A 22,858-nucleotide genomic window follows, 5' to 3' on the forward strand; every position below is an offset into this window, starting at 1 on the left:
AATACAACATACATTTAAAGCTCTAAGCCATGCTATCATCTGGTACAATTAATTTGGCTAAACTTTCATCAACTCTAATGTATTTTTTAATGAAATGCCAGTGTCTTGCTGTATGTTGCTATTAACGTTATTGCTTTGCTTATATGAATAAAGCACCATTAACCTCTATTAACACAGCCTTTATCAATCACAGTTGATGATAAATAAACACTGATTACCTACATGTTTACCTAAATCATTATTTCACTCTGCTAAACTGAACAAATCAATCAACGAATCAGCCAACACCAACAAAAAACGGATACTGATATTCTAATATCAGCAAGAACCCCCTCTGCAGTTTAGAAAATGCTGTCATAATGCTGTGCTGATAAACATTTACAATACATGTTTAACTCAGGTCTCAGAGGTCTCAGACCTCTCTCAAGGACATGAAAATATTTTAGTGAATAGTCAACACACACTTGTTTTTCTATCTTTTATTTTTCAAATGTGACAAGAACACTTGCAAAAAACATCTTAAACTTGGTCCACTAGAAGAAAAAAAAACACAAATGATTTAATACTTTTGTTTTTCAGCTTTGAATCCTCTGGTGTTAATTTGGAGTCTATCTTTAAGCCTAAATGAAGTAACAGATTGCTAGTGGGTAGTTTTCAATCATATACAGTGCATTTAGAAAGTATTCAGACCTTCACTTTTTACACATTTTATTACGTTACAGACTTATTTTAAAATTGATTAAATCGTTTCCGCCCTCATCAATCTACACATAATACCCCATGATGACAAAGCAAAAACAGTTTTTAGAAATTTTTGCAAATGTATTAAAAATTTAAAACGTAAATATCACATTTACGTAAGTATCCAGACCCTTTACTTGGTACTTTGTTGAAGCCCCTTTGGCAGCAATTACAGCCTTGAGTCTTTTTGGGTATGACGCCACAAGCTTGGCACATCTGTATTTGGGGAGTTTCTCCCATTCTTCTCTGCAGATCCTCTTAAGCTCTGTCAGGTTGGATGGGGAGCATCGGTGCACAGCTATTTTCAGGTCTTCCTAGAGACGTTCGATCGGGTTCAAGTCTGGGCTCTGGCTGGGCCACTCAAGGACATTCAGAGACTTGTCCCGAAGCCACTCCTGCATTGTCTTGGCTGTGTGTTTAGGGTCGTTGTCCTGTTGGAAAGAGAACCTTCGCCCCAGTCTGAGGTCCTGAGCATTCTGAAGCATGTTGTCATCTGTACTTTGCTCTGTTCATCTTTGCCTTGATCCTGACTAGTCTCCCAGTCCATGAAGCTGAAAAACATCCCCACAGCATGATGCTGCCACCACCATGCTTCACTGTAAGGAGGTGCCAGGTTTCCTCCAGACGTGACGCTTGGCATTCAGTCCAAAGAGTTCAATCTTGGTTTCATCAGACCAGAGAATCTTGTTTCTCATGGTCTGAAAGTCCTTTAGGTGCTTTTTGGCAAACTCCAAGCGGGTTGTCATGTGTCTTTTACTGAGGAGTGGCTTCTGTCTGGCCACTCTACCATAAAGGCCTGATTGGTAGAGTGCTGCAGAGATGGTTGTCCTTCTGGAAGGTTCTCCCATCTCCTCAGGGACTCTGGAGCTCTTTCAGAGTGACCATCGGATTCTTGGTCACCACCCTGACCAAGGCCCTTCTCTCCCGATTGCTCAGTTTGGCCGGGCGGCCAGTTCTAGGAAGAGTCTTGGTGGTTTCAAACCTCTTTCATTTAAGAATGATGGAGGCCACTGTGTTCTTGGGGACCTTCAATGCTGCAGAATTGTTTTGGTACCCTTCCCCAGATCTGTGCTCGACACAATCCTGTCTCGGAGCTCTACGGACAATTCCATCAACCTCTGACATGCACTGTTCACTGTGGGACCTTATATAGACAGGTGTGTGTCTTTACAAATCATGTCCAATCAATTGAATTTACCACAGGTGGACTCCAATCAAGTTGTAGAAACATCTCAAAGGATGATCAATGGAAACAGGATGCACCTGAGCTCAATTTCGAGTCAAATAGCAAAGGGTTTGAATACTTATGTAAATAAGGTATCTGTTTTTTATTTTTAATACATTTGCAAAAATGTCCAAAAACCTGTTTTAACTTTGTCATTATGGGGTATTGTGTGTAGATTGATGAGGATAATGTTTTATTTAATCAGTTTTAGAATAAGGCTGTAACGTAACAAAATGTGAAAAAAGTGAAGGGGTCTGAATACTTTCTGAATGTACTGTAAATATCCAGAAATCTCATTCCATTTGCAAACCTAAGAAAGAGTAAAATGACTGGATAGAAACTGCATCATCTACATAAGAAAGGAATTAGCAGACTATAAAATGTACAGTATTTAAATTGTAACTTAATATTCACATTTATATATAAAATGTACGAAACCAGGAATCTTTTTAACACCCACTACCAAAAATAGCTTTGTTTCTGTTACCTCTGAAAGATAATTTTAAATGACCATAATAAAAATAATGAATTATTTATTCTTTGTTATCAGCATCATTAATAGCATTAATTCTTCCTTACTATTTTTGTTCTTTTTTCAACTTTTTTGATTTCATAAAAAAAGTAAATAAATTAACATGCTATCTCTTTCCCTGAAAGCCAATACTCCACTGTGTCATTGAGTGAGAGCGAGACAGGTGTGTGTGTGTGTGTGTGTACGTGTGCATGCTTGTGTTTGTGTCTTTAAAAGAACACAAGAGAACAGAAACGTAACCTGGGTGATGACACACCTGTCTCAAACCCAAAGAGGGAGGACGGGAGAGGGGGGAATTATTCTGGAGTCCATACAAAAAATAATTAACTGTAAATATATACTATTTATATATTTATACATATTTGAATATATTTACAATTTTACTCAGCACTATATTTATGCATTATTTTTTCACCATAATAATATGTGTGTGGGATTATTAAGAGAAGGTAAAAAGAAACAAGACAATATTACAAAATATAAACAAGAGGCCGTGTCTGTATGCTCTCTTCTCCTATTTAACTGTTTTTGTTAGTTGATGCTTCTTTCAGTCTCCTTCCTATTTTGCTGTCCTCTTTTTGAGTCCCTTGTTTTTTTTCAGTTCATTATGGTCCATATTTTCCCTCTGGGCACAAACTAAAGTCTTAGAATGGCAGTCAACGGAATGGAATCATGGAACGCACAAATTGTAAATTCCAAACTCTTGTGGAAAACAACCGAACAAGAAACAAAACGTCAAGAAAGGGGGTCCCTGTCCTCTCCTTAAGACCTTGAACATGGGTATGAACGTGGGTGAATGTGTTCAGTTCTAACAGCAGCGCTGCCACCAGCCCAGTCTCATCCAGTCCATTAGTCCTTTGCACACTCTGTCTTTGCACACACTGTACATAGATTTTTTCTATTGTGTTATTGACTGTACGTTTGTTTATGTGTAACTCTGTGTTGTTTGTTTTTGTCGCACTGCTTTGCTTTATCTTGGCCAGGTCGCAGTTGCAAATGAGAACTTGTTCTCAACTGGCCTACCTGGTTGAATAAAGGTGAAATAAAACAATTAAAAATAAAGTCCATTGGGAGCCAGAGGGGGGTTGGGGGTTTGTGGCTTGGGGGGGTTAGTAGTGGGGGTATATCTCAGTTTCTCTCTATGGAAGTGTCTCTTTGGGGGGGGGGTTGTAATGGTGAGGGGCAGGTCAGGCTCGATGGAGGGATTGAGGAGGGGAGGCCTCATGTTTTGACGCCCCCACTGATGTGCTGGTACTTTGGGAGGCAGGGCTCCTCTGGTAAGGGGTCATGGGAGAACACAGAGTCATCACCGGAGGAACAGGAACTGCGTGTGTCCTGGAAGCTGGGAGAATACTGCTCCGCTGGGGCACACAGGTCCAGATACTCCTACAGTACACATAGACAGGGTAAGAGGGAAGAAGGGGGTGAGACAACTATAACACTCACAGGTTTAGAGAGGAGAGATAGAGAGAGTGAGAGAACTATAACCTATTATGTAAACTATAAACTATTCCTAAATCACATTGGACAGATTCATAAAAAACGTTTGCGGCACCAGGAGAGAAAATAATCTTAAATCGGATCCGTATAAAAATATTTGCACGAATAATACTTAATAAATGGTGCGTGCTGTAGCGAGAGGAACTTTCCAGCACGGTTCACATAGAGCAATGCTGACCCGGTTGCTGCTAGTCTCAGTATAAAGTGGTTCAACGTGTCTGGGCGGGCAAGGCAGAGCACCCAGAGAGAGAGCGAGAGAACAAAAGAGTGAGAGAGAACAACACAGAGAGGGAGGGAGGGAAAGAGCGAGAGGGGGAGACCAGAGAGAGAGAGAGAAACCAAAGAGAGGGAGAGAGAGAAATAGACCAGAGAGAGAGCGTTCAAACTAAGAGAGGAGGGGCAAGAAAGAGAGAGAGAGAGGGAGCGAAAGACAGACCAGAGAGATAAAGAGAGAGAGAGAGAGAGAGAGACTGTTCAAACTAAAAGAGAGGGCCACTCAACCCGGGGCTACATCTATACCGCTCCGCTTAACGTCACTCCCCAGCACAATCCAAACAAACCTGACATCTGAAATTGGAATGTGGCTGAACGTAGTCTGGCAACCTTCAGCGCTCACCCAAAAACCAAGGAAAATATAAAAAACAGAAATATTTTTTTTGTATTCATTTTGGGGCTTTTCGACTTAAACCAGTCATTTTGTCTTTATCCCTGCACCCTCCTCTCTCCTTAGAAGTGTTCTTGGGGTTTGAGCGTTCTTCTTAAAAAGAGTGCTGGCTTCCATTTTCTCAGCTCAACACAAGGCATCTCACATTACTAAAGAGCTCCACATATGCCAGTGGTTTGGGGAGGGGAAAAAGGGGCGCTTTATTACATTTCAAAAGTTCAAACTGAAACCTTGAAGTTGGGGCTTTTGGCATTATCTATGGAGCCCCAGTCTGAGGCCAGATGAGCCCTGACAGATTTCCATCCACAGCCCCTTTTCAGACCCGTGCACGGATATCACACACGACAGGAGGGGAATGGAAAGAAACACAAACCATTATTCCGAGGCGAGGAATAGCTCGGAGTAGCTCTCTATGATTGGGCAACATCAGTGGGCCATGGCCTGGTTTGCATCAACCAGCCATTTTCTGGTCACTGTGAAGGTCATGTGTCAGCCAACGCAGGTTCCTTCTAATGCTTTTTGAACATTCTTGTAAAAAAAAGTGTTGTTCAACTTTGCTTGCCCCCAATTGGAGTGTCTGTGAGCCTGTATCGTGTTCATCTTTTTCCAAGCTTTTGGAGTAGTCTGACATGCTTTTACGTCATACTTCTCAGTGGCCGAGCACTTCCAAGGATACGAGGTCAGCAGGGTTGGGGTCAATTCCATTTAAATTCAGTCAATTCAGGAAGTAAACTTAAATTCCAATTCCATTTTTTCCTCAATGCTAAATATTTTTATTGGATTTTCTGTTTACTTCCTGAATTGAAAGGGAATTGACCCCAACCCTGTACGTACATTGCCTTCGGAAAGTATTCCGACTTTTTCCTCAGCCTTATTCTAAAATGAATTAAATTGTTTTCCCCCTCATCAATCTACACACAATAGCCCATAATGATAAAGCAAAAAAACGGAAATATCACATCTTCAAGAGGTTGGGCCATCCTATAAATGTTTTAGTGAAATATAATACAATTTTGCAGACACTTTGATCCAAAATGACTTACAGCCATGCGTGAATAAATTTTTACGTATGGGTGGTCACGGGAATCAAACCAAATATCCTGGCAATGCAATGCTCTACCAAGATGCATGACAGGGTTATGAATGCTTTTTGAAGCATCAATTTGATATTTACCTTTATTAAAAAGTGCTAATGCCACCCTTTATAAAGCACAGGTTTATGTCATACAGTGCATTCGGGAAAGTATTCTGACCCGTGCACTTTCTTTGTTACGTTACAGCCTTATTCAAAAATGTATTACATTTGTTTTTCTCCTCAAAAATCTACACATAATACCCCATAATGACAAAGCAAAAACAGTTTTTTTGAATTTTTTTTAGACATGTGTGTCTATTTGTCAAGAACAGCTGGTGAGCAATGTCTAATATTAAAGAAGTCTCGAGGTACTGCTCGCCTGAGGTAGAGTACCATATGAAAAGCTGTAGACGACACTATCTGCCAAGAGAGTTCTCATCTATATTATTCATAGCTGTCTTTTAACAAACCACAGACCGATGCTGGCACTAAGACCACACTCAACCAACTCCATAAGCTAACAGGAAAATGCTAATCCAGAAGCCGCGCTCCTAGTGGCCGGGGACTTTAATGCAGGCAAACTTAAATCAGTTTTACCAAATTTTTACCAGCATGTCACATGTGCAACTCTAGACCACCTTTACTCAACACACAGAGATGCATACAAAGCTCTCCCGCGCCCTCCATTTGGCAAATCCGACAATAATTCTATCCTCCTGATTCCTGATTACGAGCAAAAAATAGAGCAGGAAGTACCAGTGACTCGCTCAATACGGAAGTGGTCAGATGACGTGGATGCTAAGCTACAGGACTGTTTTGTGAGTACAGACTGGAATATGTTCCGGGATTCATCCAATGGCATTGAGGAGTATACCACCTCAGTCATCGGCTTCATCAATAAGTGCATTGACGACGTCGTCCCCACAGTGACCGTACGTACATATCCCAACCAGAAGCCATGGATTACAGGCAACATCCGCATCGAGTTAAAGGCTAGAGCTGCCTCTATCAAGGAGTGGGAAACTCATCCGGACGTTTATAAGAAATCCCGCTATGCCCTCAGACGAACCATCAAACAAGCAAAGCGTCAATATAATTAAGATTGAATCCTACTACATTTACATTTACATTTATGTCATTTAGCAGACGCTCTTATCCAGAGCGACTTACAAATTGGAAAGTTCATACATATTCATCCTGGTCCCCCCGTGGGGAATGAACCCACAACCCTGGCGTTGTAAGCGCCATGCTCTACCAACTGAGCCACACGGCTCTGATGCTCGTCGGATGTGGCAGGGCTTGAAAACTATTACAAACTACAAAGGGAAACCCAGATGTGAGCTGCCCAGTGACGAGAGCCTACCAGACGAGCGAAATGCCTTTTATGCTCGCTTCGAGGCAAGCAACACTGAAGCATGCACGAGAGCACCAGCTGTTSTGGATGACTGTGTGATAACGCTCTCTCGGTAGCAGATGTGAGCAAGACCTTGAAACAGGTCAACAGTCACAAAGCCGCGGGGCCAGACGGATTACCAGGACGTGTACTCAAAGCACGCTCGGACCAACTGGCAAGTGTTTTCACTGACAGCTGCACCATCGAGAGCATCCTGCCCGGTTTCATCACCGCCTGGTATGGCAAATGCTCGGCATCTAACCGCAAGGCGCTACAGAGGGTAGTGCGTATGGCCGAGTACATCACTGGGGCCAATCTTCCTGCCATCCAGGACCTATATAATAGGCGGTGTCAGAGGAAAGACCATAAAATTGTCTGAGATTCCAGTCACCCAAGTCATAGACTGTTTTTTTCCGCACGGAAAGCGGTGCCAAGTCTTGGACCAAAAGGCTCCTTAACAGCTTCTACCCTCAAGCCATAAGACTGCTCCACAATTAATCAAATGGACACCCCCCCTACATTTGTTTTGTACACTGCWACTACACGCTGTTTATCACCTATGCATAGTCACTTAACCCCAACTACATGTACAAATTACCTCAACTAACCTTTACCCCCCAACATTGAATCGGTACCGGTACCCCCTGTATATAGCCTCTTTATTGTTATTTTATTGTGTTACTTTTTATTATTTACTTTATTTGGTAAATATTTTATTAACTCTTCTTGAACTGCACTGTTGGTTAAGGGCTTGTAAGTAAGCATTTCACTGTAAGGTCTACACTTGTATTCAGCTGTATTCAGCGCATGTGACAAATAAAGTTTGATTTGATTTGAGATCCTCTCAACCTCTGTCAGGTTGGATGGGGAGTGTCGCTGCACAGCTAATTTCAGGTCTCTAGAGCTGTTCGGTCGGGTTCAAGTCTGGGCTCTGGCTGGGCTACTCAAGGACATTCAGAGACTTGTCCCAAAGCCACTACTGCGTCTTTGGCTGTGTGCTTAGGGTCGTTGTCCTGTTGGAAGGAGAACATTCGCCCCCAGTCTGAAGTCCTGAGCGCTCTGGAGCAGGTTTTCATCAAGGATATCTCTGTACTTTGCTCCGTTCATCTTTCCTTTGATCCTGACTAATCTCCCAGTCCCTGCCGCTGAAAAACATCTCCACAGCATGATGCTGCCACCACCATGCTTCACCGTAGGGATGATGCCAGGTTTCCTCCAAACATGACACTGGGCATTCAGGCCAAAGAGTTCAATCTTGGTTTCATCAGACCAAAGAATCTTGTTTCTCATGGTCTGAGAGTCTTTAGGTGCCTTTTGGCAACTCCAAGCGGGCTGTCATGTGCCTTTTACTGAGGAGTGCCTTCTGTCTGGCCACTCTACCATAAAGACCTGATTGGTGGAGTGCTGCAGAGATGGTTGTCCTTCTGGAAGGTTCTCCCATCTCCACAGAGGAACTCTAGAGCTCTGTCAGTGTGACCATCGGGTTCTTGGTCACCTCCCTGACCAAGGCCCTTCTCCCCGGATTGCTCAGTTTGTTTTAGAGAAGATAGTTCTAGGAAGAGTCTTGGTGGTTCCAAACTTCCATTTAAGAATCATGGATGCCACTGTGTTCTTGGGGACATTCAATGCTGCTGACATGTTTTGGTACCCTTCCCCAGATCTGTTCCTCAACACAATCCTGTCTCWGAGATCTACGGGCAATTCCTTTGACCTCATGGCTTGGGTTTTGCTCTGACATGCACTGTAAACTGTGCGACCTTATAAAGACAGGTGTGTGCCTTTACAAATCATATCCAATCAATTGAATTTACCACAGGTGGACTCCAATCAAGTTGTAGAAACATCTCAAGGATGATCAATGCAAACAGGATGCACCTGAGTTCAATTTCGAGCCTCATAGCAAAGGGGTCTGAATACTTATGTAAATAAAGGTATCTGTTTTTTTTAATACATTTGCAAAAATGTCCAAAATATAAAACCCTGTTTTCGCTTGATCATTGTGGTAATGTGTGTAGATAAAAACATTTTTTTAGAATAAGGCTGTAACGTAACAAAATGTGGAAAAAGTCAAGGGGTCAGAATACTTCTGAAGGCACTACAAGTAAGTTTCTCAGACTTCAGATTGATTGTAGGTGATTGTGACCTTGGGCTGTTACGGTGACCGCATTACCGCCACACCGGCAGTCACTTGTCATGACAGCAGTCAAATTCCACTTAACTAGACTTCTCCAAAACTGCTCTCTGATGCCYCTGATGGTCATTAGTAGCCTATCAAACTTGCTAAGGGTCAGTCGCTTATGGTCGGTGCTCAGCGCTATATTGTTCCACTAATCATTCTGACATCAATGCAAAAAATCTAATAAAACACTTCATGAGAGCTCTGGCATTCAGAGTTAGAGCAAAATAGGAGAGCCAGCTCCTCATAGCTGGTTGATGCATGGAATGAAATAAGTGTTCCTATAAGCCCATGTTGCTCAACATTTCCATAGGCTATGCAAAAGTGTTGATGGCCTCTATTAAAAAGACGAGGCTCCCATCAGGTTTCCATAGACTAGGCCTACTATATTTTTTTCTCAACTTTTCTAATATTAAGCACATTGCGTCGCTTTACAACTGGAGTAGCCTACCTGGCGGGTATGAAAAGGAATCGCAGCAAAAGCCTCCTCCATCCGCTATTCAAGTGCATAGAATTTACCCTACCCCAACAGCAGTACGATAGCCAGGGATGCTGAACGCGCTTATGTTCATTAACAGTCAATTACCATGAGACCGGCTGACAAAATTTCATGAGCGCCACAGCCCTAGTGTGAACAGGTGTGATGGTGAAGCGGAATGACTCTGGTTTGTGCCCTCACCTCATTGGTGACCAGGGTCAGGATACGGTCTAGATCCTCCACCAACTGCTTGAAGGTGGGCCGATGGGAGGAAATGGCATGCCAACAGTCTTTCATCATCATGTACCTGAGAGAGAGAGAGAGAGAGAGAGAGAGAGAGAGAGAGAGGAGAGAGAGACAGAGAGAGAAACAAGGAGTTTGAATGGTTAGTAAAAGTACTTCATTGTTTTTCTTTCCAAAACACATGCCATGCCACCCATTCAACAGACTGATGCACATTTCTAAAATCATTGTCCAATTGCCTGTCAAAAGTGGGTGAGATGATAAAGACTCATTTCTCTGAACCTAGGTGTCAAGGTATGAACCAGCCAATCCAAACACAGAGCTATGCTGGTTCTATTTCTCTGCACTCTCTAACGTTTAAGACAAATGCACGCCAATACCAATACTATCCTAGGTCTGTCTGACTCCACTGTAGATTTCACTGTTTCCAGTACAGTGTGAGAACATTAGGCCCGACAATACCGGTGCAGGCAGTGACATTATGTGCTGTGTAACTGGAAAGGGCCCAATGTGAATGACACCATTGATACAGGCCCAGGCCAGCTGTGTAGAATCATGGATCTGATGGAGATGGTGGGGACCCCAGTAGGGTTNGAGAGAGAGAGAGGTTAACAAAAGTCCTGTATTATATATTTCCAAAGTACATGCCTTGTCACCCATTAAACAGACTGCTGTTCTTCTCTAAAACACTGTCAAAGTGGGTGAGATGATTAAGACTGATTTCTCTGAGCCTAAGTGTCCAGGTATGAACCAGAGAATCCAAACACAGAGCTATGCAGGTTCTATTTCTCTGTACTCTTTAACGTTCAAGACTGATGGACCCCAATGCCAATCCTATCCTTGGTCTGTTTGTCTGTCTCCACTGTGGGCTTCACTGTTTCCAGTACAGTGTGAGAACATTAGGCCCTACAGTACCGGTGTAGGCRGTAACATTGTTTTCTGTGTGACTGGACAGGCCCCATTGTGAATGAGGACATTGATACAGACCCAGGCCAGATGTGTAGGGTCATTGATCTGATGGAGATGGGGTGAGGGTGGGGACCCCAATAAGGTTTATGTGTGTTTGTGTGCGTGTGTGCCTGCCTGCGTGAATGCACACATTCGTGCTTGTGCGCCTGCCTACGTGCATGCATGTGTGTGTGTTTGAGATAAAAAGATAAAGATGGTATCATACAGCTCGTTGGTGCAGTTGCCAGGCTTGTCCATGCGATGGCCCTCTTTCAGCAGCTTGAAGAGCTCTTCTACGGGGATGCCGGGGTACGGAGAACCCCCCAGGGTGAAGATCTCCCACATTAGCACCCCAAATGACCAGCTGTGAAGAAAAACACATACACACTAGAGTTCTCAATTTCAGCCCCAACCTGATGGGGCCTAACGGGTTCGGGCCGGGCCTGTGTTTTCAATAATTTTTTCATTGCATATATTTTTCTTTACAGTGCGTGCCTGTGTGAATGGTACACCCTATCTCTCTCTCTCCTCCTTCAGCTGCAGGAGAAAGTACACGCTGTATTGCGCTGAAGCTGCTATCTAATTAGTTATACATTTGTTTCTTACTTGTTTCTCTGACTGAAAAGTTATGTTACCYAAATCCCTCTTTTGTTCAGACTGCAAAAACATTCCCTATTCGCTAAATGTGCCTTCCCTGCTATGCTCTGTTCACGTGACACGTGCATGCACCCGTTAGGCCAAAGGCCGGCCTATAGCTAATAATATCCAGAACATTTATTTATTTATTATTTAATTATTCAAGACACCATTTGATATTAAAAAAGTTTGTGTTTTCTGACTGTTTGAAACAGTGTAAACAGCACCAAACAGATAAGAAATCACAGAGAGTCTGTTCTAATGGAAAAAGTATTTATTAGACTATAAAGATTAAACACAGTCGCAATCCTACAATTGCTGACGTTGCAGTTTATCTGTTGAATTATTCAAGGCTCCCTTTGTTATTTCATTTTAAAACTAAGCCTACTGATGATGATATTAGCATGCTTATTATTATAATGATGATAATAACAAGAAGAAAGCGATCAAGAAGACGGAGAGCACTGTGTGACCCATGTGTGTAAAGGTGGGCCTATTATAAAAACAAAAAATTATGTTTGCTTGGAACAGCGTAAACAATGCTGAATATTTAAAAAAAAAATTAAATCACAGAATCTATTCTAATGAAAACAATTACTAAAATCTTTACTACAACATGGCAAAGTGTAAAAACAGTGGAATTCGTGAAATTGTTTTATTCAACATACAATACATGACAAAGTATGTGGACACCTGCTCGTCAAACATCTCATTCCAAAATCATGGGCATTAATATGGAGTTGGTCCCTCCTGTGCTGCTATAACAGCCTCCAGTCCTCTGGGAAGGCTTTCCACTACACGTTGGAACATTGCTGTGGGGACTTGSTTCCATTCAGCCACAAAAMCATTAGTGAGGTTGGGCACTGATGTTGGGCGATTAGGCCTGGCTCACAGTCAGCGTTCCAATTCATCCCAAAGCTGTTCGATGGGGTTGAGGTCAGGGCTCTGTGCAGGCCAGGTAAGTTCTTCCACACCAATCTCGACAACATTTCTGTATGGGGCATTGTCATGCTGAAACAGGAAAGGGCCTTCTCCAAACTGTTTCCACAAAGTTGGAAGGACAGAATCGTCTAGAATGTCATTGTATGTGGTAGCGTTTTGATTTCTCTTCATTTGAACTAAATGGCCACCGACCATTATTCCTCATCCACCAAACTTTACAGGTGGCACTACGCATTCGGGCAGGTAGCGTTCTCCTGGCWTCCACCAAACTCAGATTCCTCCGCTGGACAGCCAGATGGTGAAGCGTGATTCACCACTCCAGAGAACGCATCTCCACTGCTCCAGAGTCCAATGGCAGCGAGCTTTACACCACTCCAGCCGTCGCTTGGCATTGCGCATGGTGATCTAAGGCTTGTGTGCGGCTGCTCGGCCATGGAAATCCATTTCATGACGCTCTCGACGAAAAGTTATTGTGCTGACGTTGCTTGTGCTGACGTGTCCACATACTTTTGCATATATAGTGTAGCTTACATGTTGTGGTTGTCTGAGGCAGTTGGACCTCACGGAATCAAACAAACACCTAAACGGGCAACAGAAGGAGCATCTGTCTAATTTTTGAAAATATATATGGATGTTTTATACACCCTGAGTCTACATATGACAGTTGTTGATTATACTCAATTTGGGTTTTCCCCTCTCCTAACTTTTCTTAGACAAGGCAAGGGCTTTTCCCTCTCTCCTCACTCCGCTTGATGATGTCTCTGCCACATTGTTGTCAACACCAGTGTAAGTGAATAACCTTCTGGTTAACTTTAGCAAAATAGCAACCAACATGGTCTATAAATCTGCCATTACATTTCTTGCCTGGGCTCGGGCTTCAGCTCATCGGGTTTGGGTCAGACCAGGCTTCAATTTTCAGGCCAGATGAGAACTCTAATACACACATATTCAACAAGATTGATTTCATCACTATTATCATGTTATACATCCATTGATACATACATACATACATACATACATACATACATACATACAAGTGATAACAATTGATAGCGATGAAAGTATGAAAGTATGAAAGTACATATCATTATAATATATTTTTTCCTCACAAGATTTCCACAGGTACTGCTAAGAGAACCAAAGGGTTGAAGGGTAACTGTTTAAAGAACCCACAGCTGCTGTCATTCCATTGATTCCATTAATTAAAATGCTAAACATCCTCTATTAAAGTTCTCCCCTAGCATTAATTTAGATGTACTCAGTTTGACAAATGGATGTTTTGTGTTGAGGTGGTGGGGAACAAATCAAATGGAATTGTATTGGACACATGTACCGAATACAACTTTACCGTGAAATGCTTGCTTTACGAGCCCTTCACAACGAGGCAGACTTAAAAATAAGAAAATAAGAAATATACAAATAGTATCACAAGAGGAACTATATACAGGGAGTACCAGTACCATATCACTGTGCAGGGATACAATATATTTGAGGTAGATATGTACATAAAGCCAAGGTAAAGTGACTAGGCATCAGGATAGATAATAACAAGAGTAAAATAAAGAACAGAGTAGCAGCAGCATATGATGATTGTGAAAGTATGTGTGTGTGTGACATTGGTATATATGTGTGTTATGTTTGTGCGTATGTAGTGTATGTGAATGTGTTTGGGTTTGTGTGAGAGTGTCAATGTAATGTGTGTGAGTGAGTGTATACAGTGCATTCGGAAAGTAGTCARACCCTTGACTTTTTCCACGTTTTGTTACGTTTCAGCCTTATTCGAAAATTGATTAAAGTGTTATTTTCCCCTCATCAATCTACACACAATACCCCATAATGACAAAGCAAAAAACATTTTTGCTAATGTATATACAGTTCCAGTCAAACGTTTGGGCACACCTACTCATGCAAGGGTTTTTCTTTATTTTTACTATTTTCTACATTGTATAATAATAGTGAAGACATCAACACTATGAAATAACACATATGGAATCATGTAGTAACCAAAAAATTGTTAAACAAATCAAAATATATTATATATTTGAGATTCTTCAAAGTAGCCACCCTTTGCCTTGATGACAGCTTTGCACATTCTTGGCATTCTCTCAACACAGCTTCAAATTCAAAAACATTAGCCAGGAGAGATTGACATGCATATTATTAATGTTAGCTCTCTGTGTGCATCCAAGGGCTAGCCGTGCAGCCCTGTTCTGAGCCAATTGCAATTTTCCTAAGTCCCTTTTTGTGGCAACTGACCACACGACTGAACAGTAGTCCAGGTGCGACAAATCTAGGGCCTGTAGGGGAAGATGAGGAGCGGCGCCATGTGAGGACYTACTTTTCTGAGCTCCTTGTTCCAAAACATATGGGCAGATTGTAATGTTGATTAAAATACCACTCTACAATCTGAGACTCAATTTTAAGGCTTACTGTCATGTTTTTGTCAACGATGCCAGGCACCAACTGCAAGAATCAGCGTAAGGCTAATGCTAACAGACCAGCTAGCCTAGCCAAGGACCATGAGGCTACCCCAACGGCTGAACACTGCAGTCGAGGCGACTGGACAAGAAGCTATTCTACAGGCATTAACTGAAATGAAGCAGAAATGAATTGACAAAATGGACGAAAAAGGCAGAGATGCAGTCGGCAGAGCTACGAAACCAGGTTAGCCAGCTGAGAGAGGAGCTGAAAACTGCCATCAGACCAGCCTTTGGAACTTTGGTTTTCCTAGATATGGGTACTATATTGTGATCACTACATCCGATGGATCTAGATACTGCTTTCAAGCTAATTTCTGCAACATCAGTAAAGATGTGATCAATACATGTTGATGATTTCATTCCTGTGCTGTTTGTAACTACCCTGACTGATAACATGAACCAGGTTGCAGGCACCGGTTACACTTAAGATTTTTTTTGAGTAGGCAGCTTGATGAAAGCCAGTCAATATTTAAATCACCCCAAAAATATACCTCTCTGTTGATATCACATACATTTTCAAGCATTTCACACGTTATCCAGATACTGACTGTTAGCACATGGTGGTCTATAGCAGCTTCCCACCAGAATGGGTTTTAGGTGAGGCAGATGAACCTGTAACCATATTACTTCGACAGTATTTAACATGAGATCCTCTCTAAGCTTTACAGGAATGTGGTTCTCAATATAAACATCAACACATCCACCATTGGCATTTRTGTCTTTTCTGTAAATGTTATAACCTTGTATTGCTACCACTGTATCATCAACAGTATTATCTAAGTGAGTTTCAGAGATATGAATGTCATCTGTTACAAGCAAATTATTGATTTCATGAACCTTGTTTCTTAAGATACATATGTTAATGTGGGCTCCCGAGTGGCGCAGTGGTCTAAGGCACTGCATCTCAGTGCTAGAGGCGTCACTACAGACCCTGGTTTGATTCCAGGCTGTATCACAACTGGCCGTGATTGGGAGTCCCATAGGGCGCCGCACAATTGGCCCAGCATGGTCTGGGTTAGGGTTTGGCCGGGGTAGGCCGTCATGGTAAATAAGAATATTTTCTTAAGTGATTTGCCTAGTTAAATAAAGGTAAAATAAATAAATAACGTGGGCTATTTTGAGCACTTTTCTTCTGGGATGCTTACTTGTTTTCATTGCTTTACTGGGAAGCTTAGCAGAAGTAGATATTCTCATGTTGATTATGTTAGTGCATAGTTGAGRWGCACACAGTGGACTTCCTACTAGGGCACACCGCCTCAGTGCTAACAATATAAATCTGGTTCATAGGCACACGATTACTGCATACAACAGCTGTAGGATCAGAAGAGGCATTCAGGGCAGTTAGAGGGACTTACATTGTGTCTACCAACGCCCCTGGTATAATGTACTGTACATTTGCTTAAGCATTATGACAACTCAGCGTCACAATGGTAGGGATTAACTGAGCTGGTAACTTATCATTGATAAATCATTGTCTCAACGCAGCCTTACAATGCCGTGAAAGGATCCAGGAACACAAATGATTTGGGTGGATCCTATCCTCCTTATAAAACGTGTTTGATTCAAAAAGGTATCGAAATTGTCAATAAAAGTTACACCAATTGAGCTGCAATCACGTAGCCAGTTGTGAAGAGAAAGAAAATTGAAAGCGTTCAATGCCACGAAGCAGAGAGGGCACAGGGCCAGATATGATGGGTATTTTATTAGTGTCTAGTAGAGTCAATCAGCTTTTTATGATGTCATTAGCTGCCCTTCATAATGTAATTAAAACCCACGTGGACTACAATGGAATCGATTTTCATGTCCTGTTGTAGTAAATTCAGGAGTAGCTAAGTAATGTAATTTACTTGAGCTCCGGGATAGGACATTGTTTTTGCACCAGGAACAGTCACATTTCTCACCATGGAGCTGCCCAAAATCACGGCTGGTGAGAAGGATGAGGAAATCCGCCCAATCCCACGCTTCACAGGATTCGGATATCCCCAGCGCTGGGAACCCCCAGTGATGAAGGTGCAGGAAAATCAGGCTCCGAGACGGCAAAACTTTTCGTTGTTTGTATCCGCTCCAGGTCTCTCGTTGGGAGTGTAGACTGCTTTGCCGGTTGGCTACTGTCTTCAGCTTCCACGGCACATGACATGCGACCATCGTTGATTGCCATGCTCCTCTTGCTGTGCTCCTTTGACTCCGATATCAGATGGGGATCTCCGGGCAACACCGACCAGTCGGATAACGACAAACGACAAGGCGGAGATGCATCCAACAAGCCCGAACGCCGTCCAGCCACCGGCGTAGAAAAGGTTAACATTCCACTCTGTGCTTTCCCCAGTTTCTTACGTAGGCTGGCGATTTGAGTAATCAAGGAAGCCACCTCAAGCCTATAATCCTCGGCAAGCAAACAATTGCCGCATTGGAACTCGGAGTGATCCGGTTTGTCCCGAAACAAAGCGTAGTAGATACAGCTCCTACAGTGCTGGAACCGTTAATTTATTTCTCCAGACAAAAGGGCTCCATTGCAAAACTAATCTGGGACTAACTTTGTTAGCTTGATGGCTAGCAGCTCTGTCAAACAGGCTATTGAGCGGGATTCCGGGACAAGAAATAGCAGTCCTCGCTGTTAAAAGCAAACAGCATCGCGGAATCCATGCAAAAACAAGTTCAGTATTTATATTTAACAAATATTGGTTATGTTTTTGTCAAAAATAACAAATTGATTGTTTCCAGCATACAGTGTTCAGCTGCGCACTTTGATGATTTCACTGTGTGATGACACGGCCAAGCAAGCTGTCATGTGCCTTTTACTGAGGAGTGCCTTCTGTCTGGCCACTCTACCATAAAGACCTGATTGGTGGAGTGCTGCAGATTGTTGTCCTTCTGGAAGATTCTCCCATCTCGACAGAGAAACTCTGGAGCTCAGATAGGGTGACCATAGCGTTCTTGGTCACCTCCCTGACCAAGGCCCCTGTGTTCTTGGGGACCTTCAATGCTGCAAAAATGTTTTGGTACCCTTCACCAGATCTGTGCCTTGACACAATCCTGTCTCCGAGCTCTACTGACAATTCCTTTGACCTCATGGCTTGGTTTTTGCTCTAACATGCACTGTCATCTGTGGGACCTTATATAGACAGGTGTGTGCCTTTCCAAATCTTGTCCAATCAATTGAATTTACCAAAGGTGGACTCCAATCAAGCTGTAGCAACATCTCAAGAATGACCAATGGAAACAGGATGCACCTGAGCTCAAGTTCGAGTCTCATGGCAAAGGGTCTGAATACTCATGTAAATAAGGTATTTGCAAACATTTCTAAAAACCTGTTTTTGTTTTGCCATTATGGGGTATTGTGTGTAGATTGATGAGGATTTTTATTTATTTAATACATTTTAGAATTTTAGAACGTAAAAAAAATATGGAAAAATGGAAGGGGTCTGAATACTTTCCGAATGCACTGTATATAGTCTTGTGAGTGTGCAGAGAGTCAGTGCAAGATATGGCKAATGCAGATAGTCCGGGTAACCATTTAATTAACTATTTAGCAGTGTTATGGCTTGGGGGTAGAAGCTGTCTCGGAGCCTGTTGGTCCGAGAACTGATGCTCCGATACCGCTTGCCGGACGMTAGCAGAGTGAACAATCTATAGCTTGGTTGGCTGGTGCAATTTCTTGGTCCTTCCTCTGACATCGCCTGATATAGAGGTCCTGGATGGCAGYGCGCTCGGCCACAGTGATGTACTGGGACGTCCGCACCACCCTCTGTAGAGCTTTGCGGTCGAGAGCGGTTCATTTGTCATACCAAGCTGTGATGCAGCCAGTCAAGATGCTCTCAATGGTGCAGCTGTAGAACCTTTTGAGAATCGGAGGGCCCATACCAAATGTTTTCAGCCTCTTGAGGGGTAAGACTGTCGTGCCATCTTCATGACTCTGCAGGTGTGTGTCGACCATGTTAAGTCCTTAGTGATGTAAAGAGGCGCTGTCGTGCCCTCTTCACGACTGTGCAGGTGTAACAGTTTAGCTTCCGTCCCTCTRCTCGCCCCTACCTGGGCTCGAACCAGGGACCCTCTGCACACATCGACAACAGCCACCCTCGAAGCATCGTTACCCATCGCTCCACAAAATCTGCGGCCGTTGCAGAGCAAGGGGAACAACTACTTCAAGGTCTCAGAGCGAGTGACGTCACCGATTGAAACGCTATTAGCGCGCACCACCGCTAACTAGCTAGCCATTTCACATCAGTTACACGGGTGTGTGTGGAGCATGTGATGTAGATGCCAAGGAACTTGAAGCTCTTGACCTGCTCCACTACAGCCCTGTCGATGTGGATGTGCTTTCCCCTCTTTTTCTTGTAGTTCACGATTAGCTCCTTGGTCTTACTGACATTGAGGGAGAGACTGTTGTCCTGGCACAACACTGCCAAGTCTCTGATCTCTTCCCTGTACGCGGTATCATCGCCGTCGGTGATCAGGCCCACAACTTTCGTGTCGTCAGCAAACTTGATGATGGTGTTGGAGTCTTSCGTGGCCTCGCAGTCATGGTTGAACAGGGAGTACAGGGGAGGACTAAAGGTATCAGCATGCTTGCATACTCCCTTAAAATACCTTCAGTCGAATAACAAGAAAAACGCAGCAATAGTACAGTTTGTCCATTTTGAGATGCCGTAGCCAATATACACTTCCTCAAAATAGTCCGAATTAATCTAAGATCATTCATTTTGACATTTTTGCAGAGGAGATCTTAGTTGCGCAATTTTACATCTAAATAAGATGTTTGGTGCAGTATTTCTCAATGAAAAAATTTGCATGAAAACAAGTCGTCTCTTGTTGAATGACAACAAAGACTTTATTGAAAAAGATCTACTGTTGACCAATTACCGACGAAAAGGCTTAGACTTTGGCTCAGAGCTTTGGCTTGCCACCAGTAAAAAATGTGTGTGACAAAACAGCCGAAAAATTTCCTCACCGAAGTCCAAGACAAACAAAAACGTCACAAAATGTTGTCAGAATWTATGCACAAACTCTTCTGAACTGTTTCGGCWGGGAAGCGTGCGGACACCTTAAGCYCACACCCCTGAGYGGCTCCCGTGTTGATGGTCACCGTGGCAGAGGTGTTGTTACCTACCCTCACCAACTGGGGCATCACATCAGGAAGTCCATGATCCAGTTGCAGAGAGAGGTTTTGGTGATGAGCTTGGATGAGCTGTAGCAGGGTGTAACTATCAATGCCCTCTTTCTGACCTCCCTCCGGTAGCCCGCACCACCCCGCGGCACCGACCCGCTCCTACAGCTGGTGGGTCGTGCCACGCTGGCATCAAAGATGCCCTTTGTCCCAATACTGGACAGTCACAATGTCACACTGGCCCCCATTGTCCAGTCACTAGTCAGAGTGACACACCAAAACAAACAGTGAACTGGACCACCCACTCAGAGATAACAAGGCTAACAGTATAGATTACTATTTATGTAATGGATGATGGATGGATGTAATGGTGTTAATAGCTAGCTCACTTCTACTGTACATTGTCACTGTACTGTACAGTGTCCGGTCYTTATTGCAACACTCATTGAAAGCATCAATAATACCCTGATATTGACATTCATCAATAGCATGCTGTATTTACATACAGTGATACACAAGATCAATGTTTCCCCTAAATTAATTTAACAGCGGGAAAAAAATCCCCGGGGAAAGATACACTGAGAACAGACAACACTTCCATTGAATGGCATATCTCAACAACAAAAAATCTATGAATCATCATGGCAGTGTGTGAGTTCGGAGCAACAAAGAGTGTATTATAGCACACGCAGGGAAATGCGGCACACACACACACACATACACAGAGCTACACGCCTACGTTAATGACCCAAAGAGAACACGACACAGACACACTTTTCTTCTATTTAGTCCTGTGGGTATCTCTCCATKCATCTGTTAACATAACTGGCCCTGAATTTGTTCTCTCCTATCTCCCACCATATCTTTCCGTTTGTTTACATACTCCTCTGCTCCATTCAATGGCACTTTGTATCCATCGCTCACCTCTCATCATTCCATTGGGCCATGTAGATATACACACAAGCGCTCTCTCTCTGTCTCTCTCTCTCTCACACACACACGAAGGTAGAATACAACAGGGGAATGGGGGGGTGAGGCTGGTCTGCTAACTAGCCTAAATAAATGAAGCTGATGCAGAATAGCATACTTCTGTGGCTCAAATCAGTGCTCACTGTTAGCTGGTTGGGCATTTCACTCTAACATTTTCCTTGACAAACAACAATATGTATATGAATTGTAAAAAGGAGATCAGTACACATACYTCAGACCATGGGGGTATTACTTAATCCAAATGAGACATCGTATACTCATTTAATCTGATGTCATGTTATGGATCAGTTTTTTGCCTAAAGTGTGATTCAGATGGGGGAGTCGGCTACTCTTTTGTTCTTCTGTTTCCTTTTTCAGAGCAAGTACTCCTTGAAAGAGATGAGGAAAGACAGGTCTGCTSCCATTCACTTTCGAGATTAATGAAAATGAAAACGGAGAGGGGGAAAATAGGGATTATTTTGTTCACGGAAAAGGCCCCCGAAAAAGATGAGCCACATGTTCAAAGAATGAAGACTCAAGACTGAGAGACGAGTGTGTGCAGAATGGGTGGAAGGTGAGAGAGGAGAGAGGAGGCCTAATTTGAAGGTTGGGGGCGAGGTGGTATTGTTGCGTTCAGTTATGTGTGAAAGACTTGAAGGAGGTCTACGGGAGACTTCCGAGCAGGGCAGGGGGAGGTGGGCTCTGGCCCCTTCCAGAGGCTTTGAAGACAGGCAGATTAGTAACACAGCATTGGCTGCAAGTCTAGCGTGAAACTTTCACTTTTGCCACAGACCGGGCCGGTACACAACCCKCCCCCKKAAAAATACCACCCCGCACCCACTAACTCCACCACAAACAAAACACCTCACTGACCTCCTGTACCCGATCCCCCACCACCATCCCACCATCTTATCCCCTCGGTCTTAATGCAAAACAATTTGCATCACAGAGCTACAGCCAGTGAGTGTATAGGCCAGGGTTGTGTTAATTAGGGCACACAATGACAAATGTTTTAAAGTGTTTTGCAACTGAAAAATAATATAAAAGTGTTTTATTGTACAGGTCTAGCTAGTCCCTCCCTGTTTTAATAGTTTTTCTTGCATTTGGTGCCGAATGAACACAGTCTAGGCTGAGTTCCTGCTTTTAATAAAATTACGTTCACCCAATGTGGAATAGACGTTGAATTGACGTCTGTGCCCAGTGGACTGTATGGGTGTGAGAGAGAGTAAAAACAAGTTACAGTACTTACACATCGCTCTGGTGAGTGTACACACGGTCGAAGAGCGCCTCAGGAGCCATCCACTTCACCGGGAGACGACCCTGAGGACAAACCCACACAGGTCAGAGGTCAATAGGTCACAGGGTTGAAAAAGTTACAGTTAGATATCTATGCGCAAACAGACATCCTCTGGGGTATTTTATGACCATGATTTATTCGCCAATCATGCAGCTCTTCCAGGTTCCTGGTATTCCCAGGAATCTCATTAGATCTGGGAATTTAATTATTTATTTTTTTATTAAGATCCCCATTCGCTGACGCTATAACGTCAGCTATTCTTCCTGTGGTTCAAACAGAACTATAAAGACATTACAAACACTTAACAAGTAGACATTAAAGACCATTAAAATACCTTACAGGTAATACATTTAACATTCAGTTAAATGTATTACATGTATTACATTACATTAAATGTATTACATTACATTAAATGTATTACATTACATTAAATGTATTTCAGTGGGATTAGTATC

General features: G+C 42.9%; 1 protein-coding gene across 8 annotated transcripts in view; it reads right to left on the bottom strand.

Annotated features, from left to right (window-relative positions):
• Positions 1–464: 464 nt before the first annotated feature.
• LOC111951954 (fibroblast growth factor receptor 2) overlaps positions 465–22,858 on the bottom strand; it is a 117,203-nt gene continuing 94,809 nt past the window's right edge. For all 8 annotated transcript variants that reach the window (XM_070434851.1, XM_070434853.1, XM_070434850.1 and 5 more), the window contains 4 exons: positions 22,356–22,426; positions 11,202–11,339; positions 9,986–10,091; positions 465–3,884 (listed from right to left, as the gene is read on the bottom strand). In XM_070434851.1, the coding sequence (XP_070290952.1) occupies positions 3,720–3,884; positions 9,986–10,091; positions 11,202–11,339; positions 22,356–22,426 (480 nt within the window). In that variant the 3' untranslated portion in view covers positions 465–3,719. The remainder of the gene's footprint in view (positions 3,885–9,985; positions 10,092–11,201; positions 11,340–22,355; positions 22,427–22,858) is intronic.

This window comes from Salvelinus sp. IW2-2015, linkage group LG25, assembly GCF_002910315.2.
Source record: "Salvelinus sp. IW2-2015 linkage group LG25, ASM291031v2, whole genome shotgun sequence".
NCBI lineage: Eukaryota > Metazoa > Chordata > Actinopteri > Salmoniformes > Salmonidae > Salvelinus > Salvelinus sp. IW2-2015.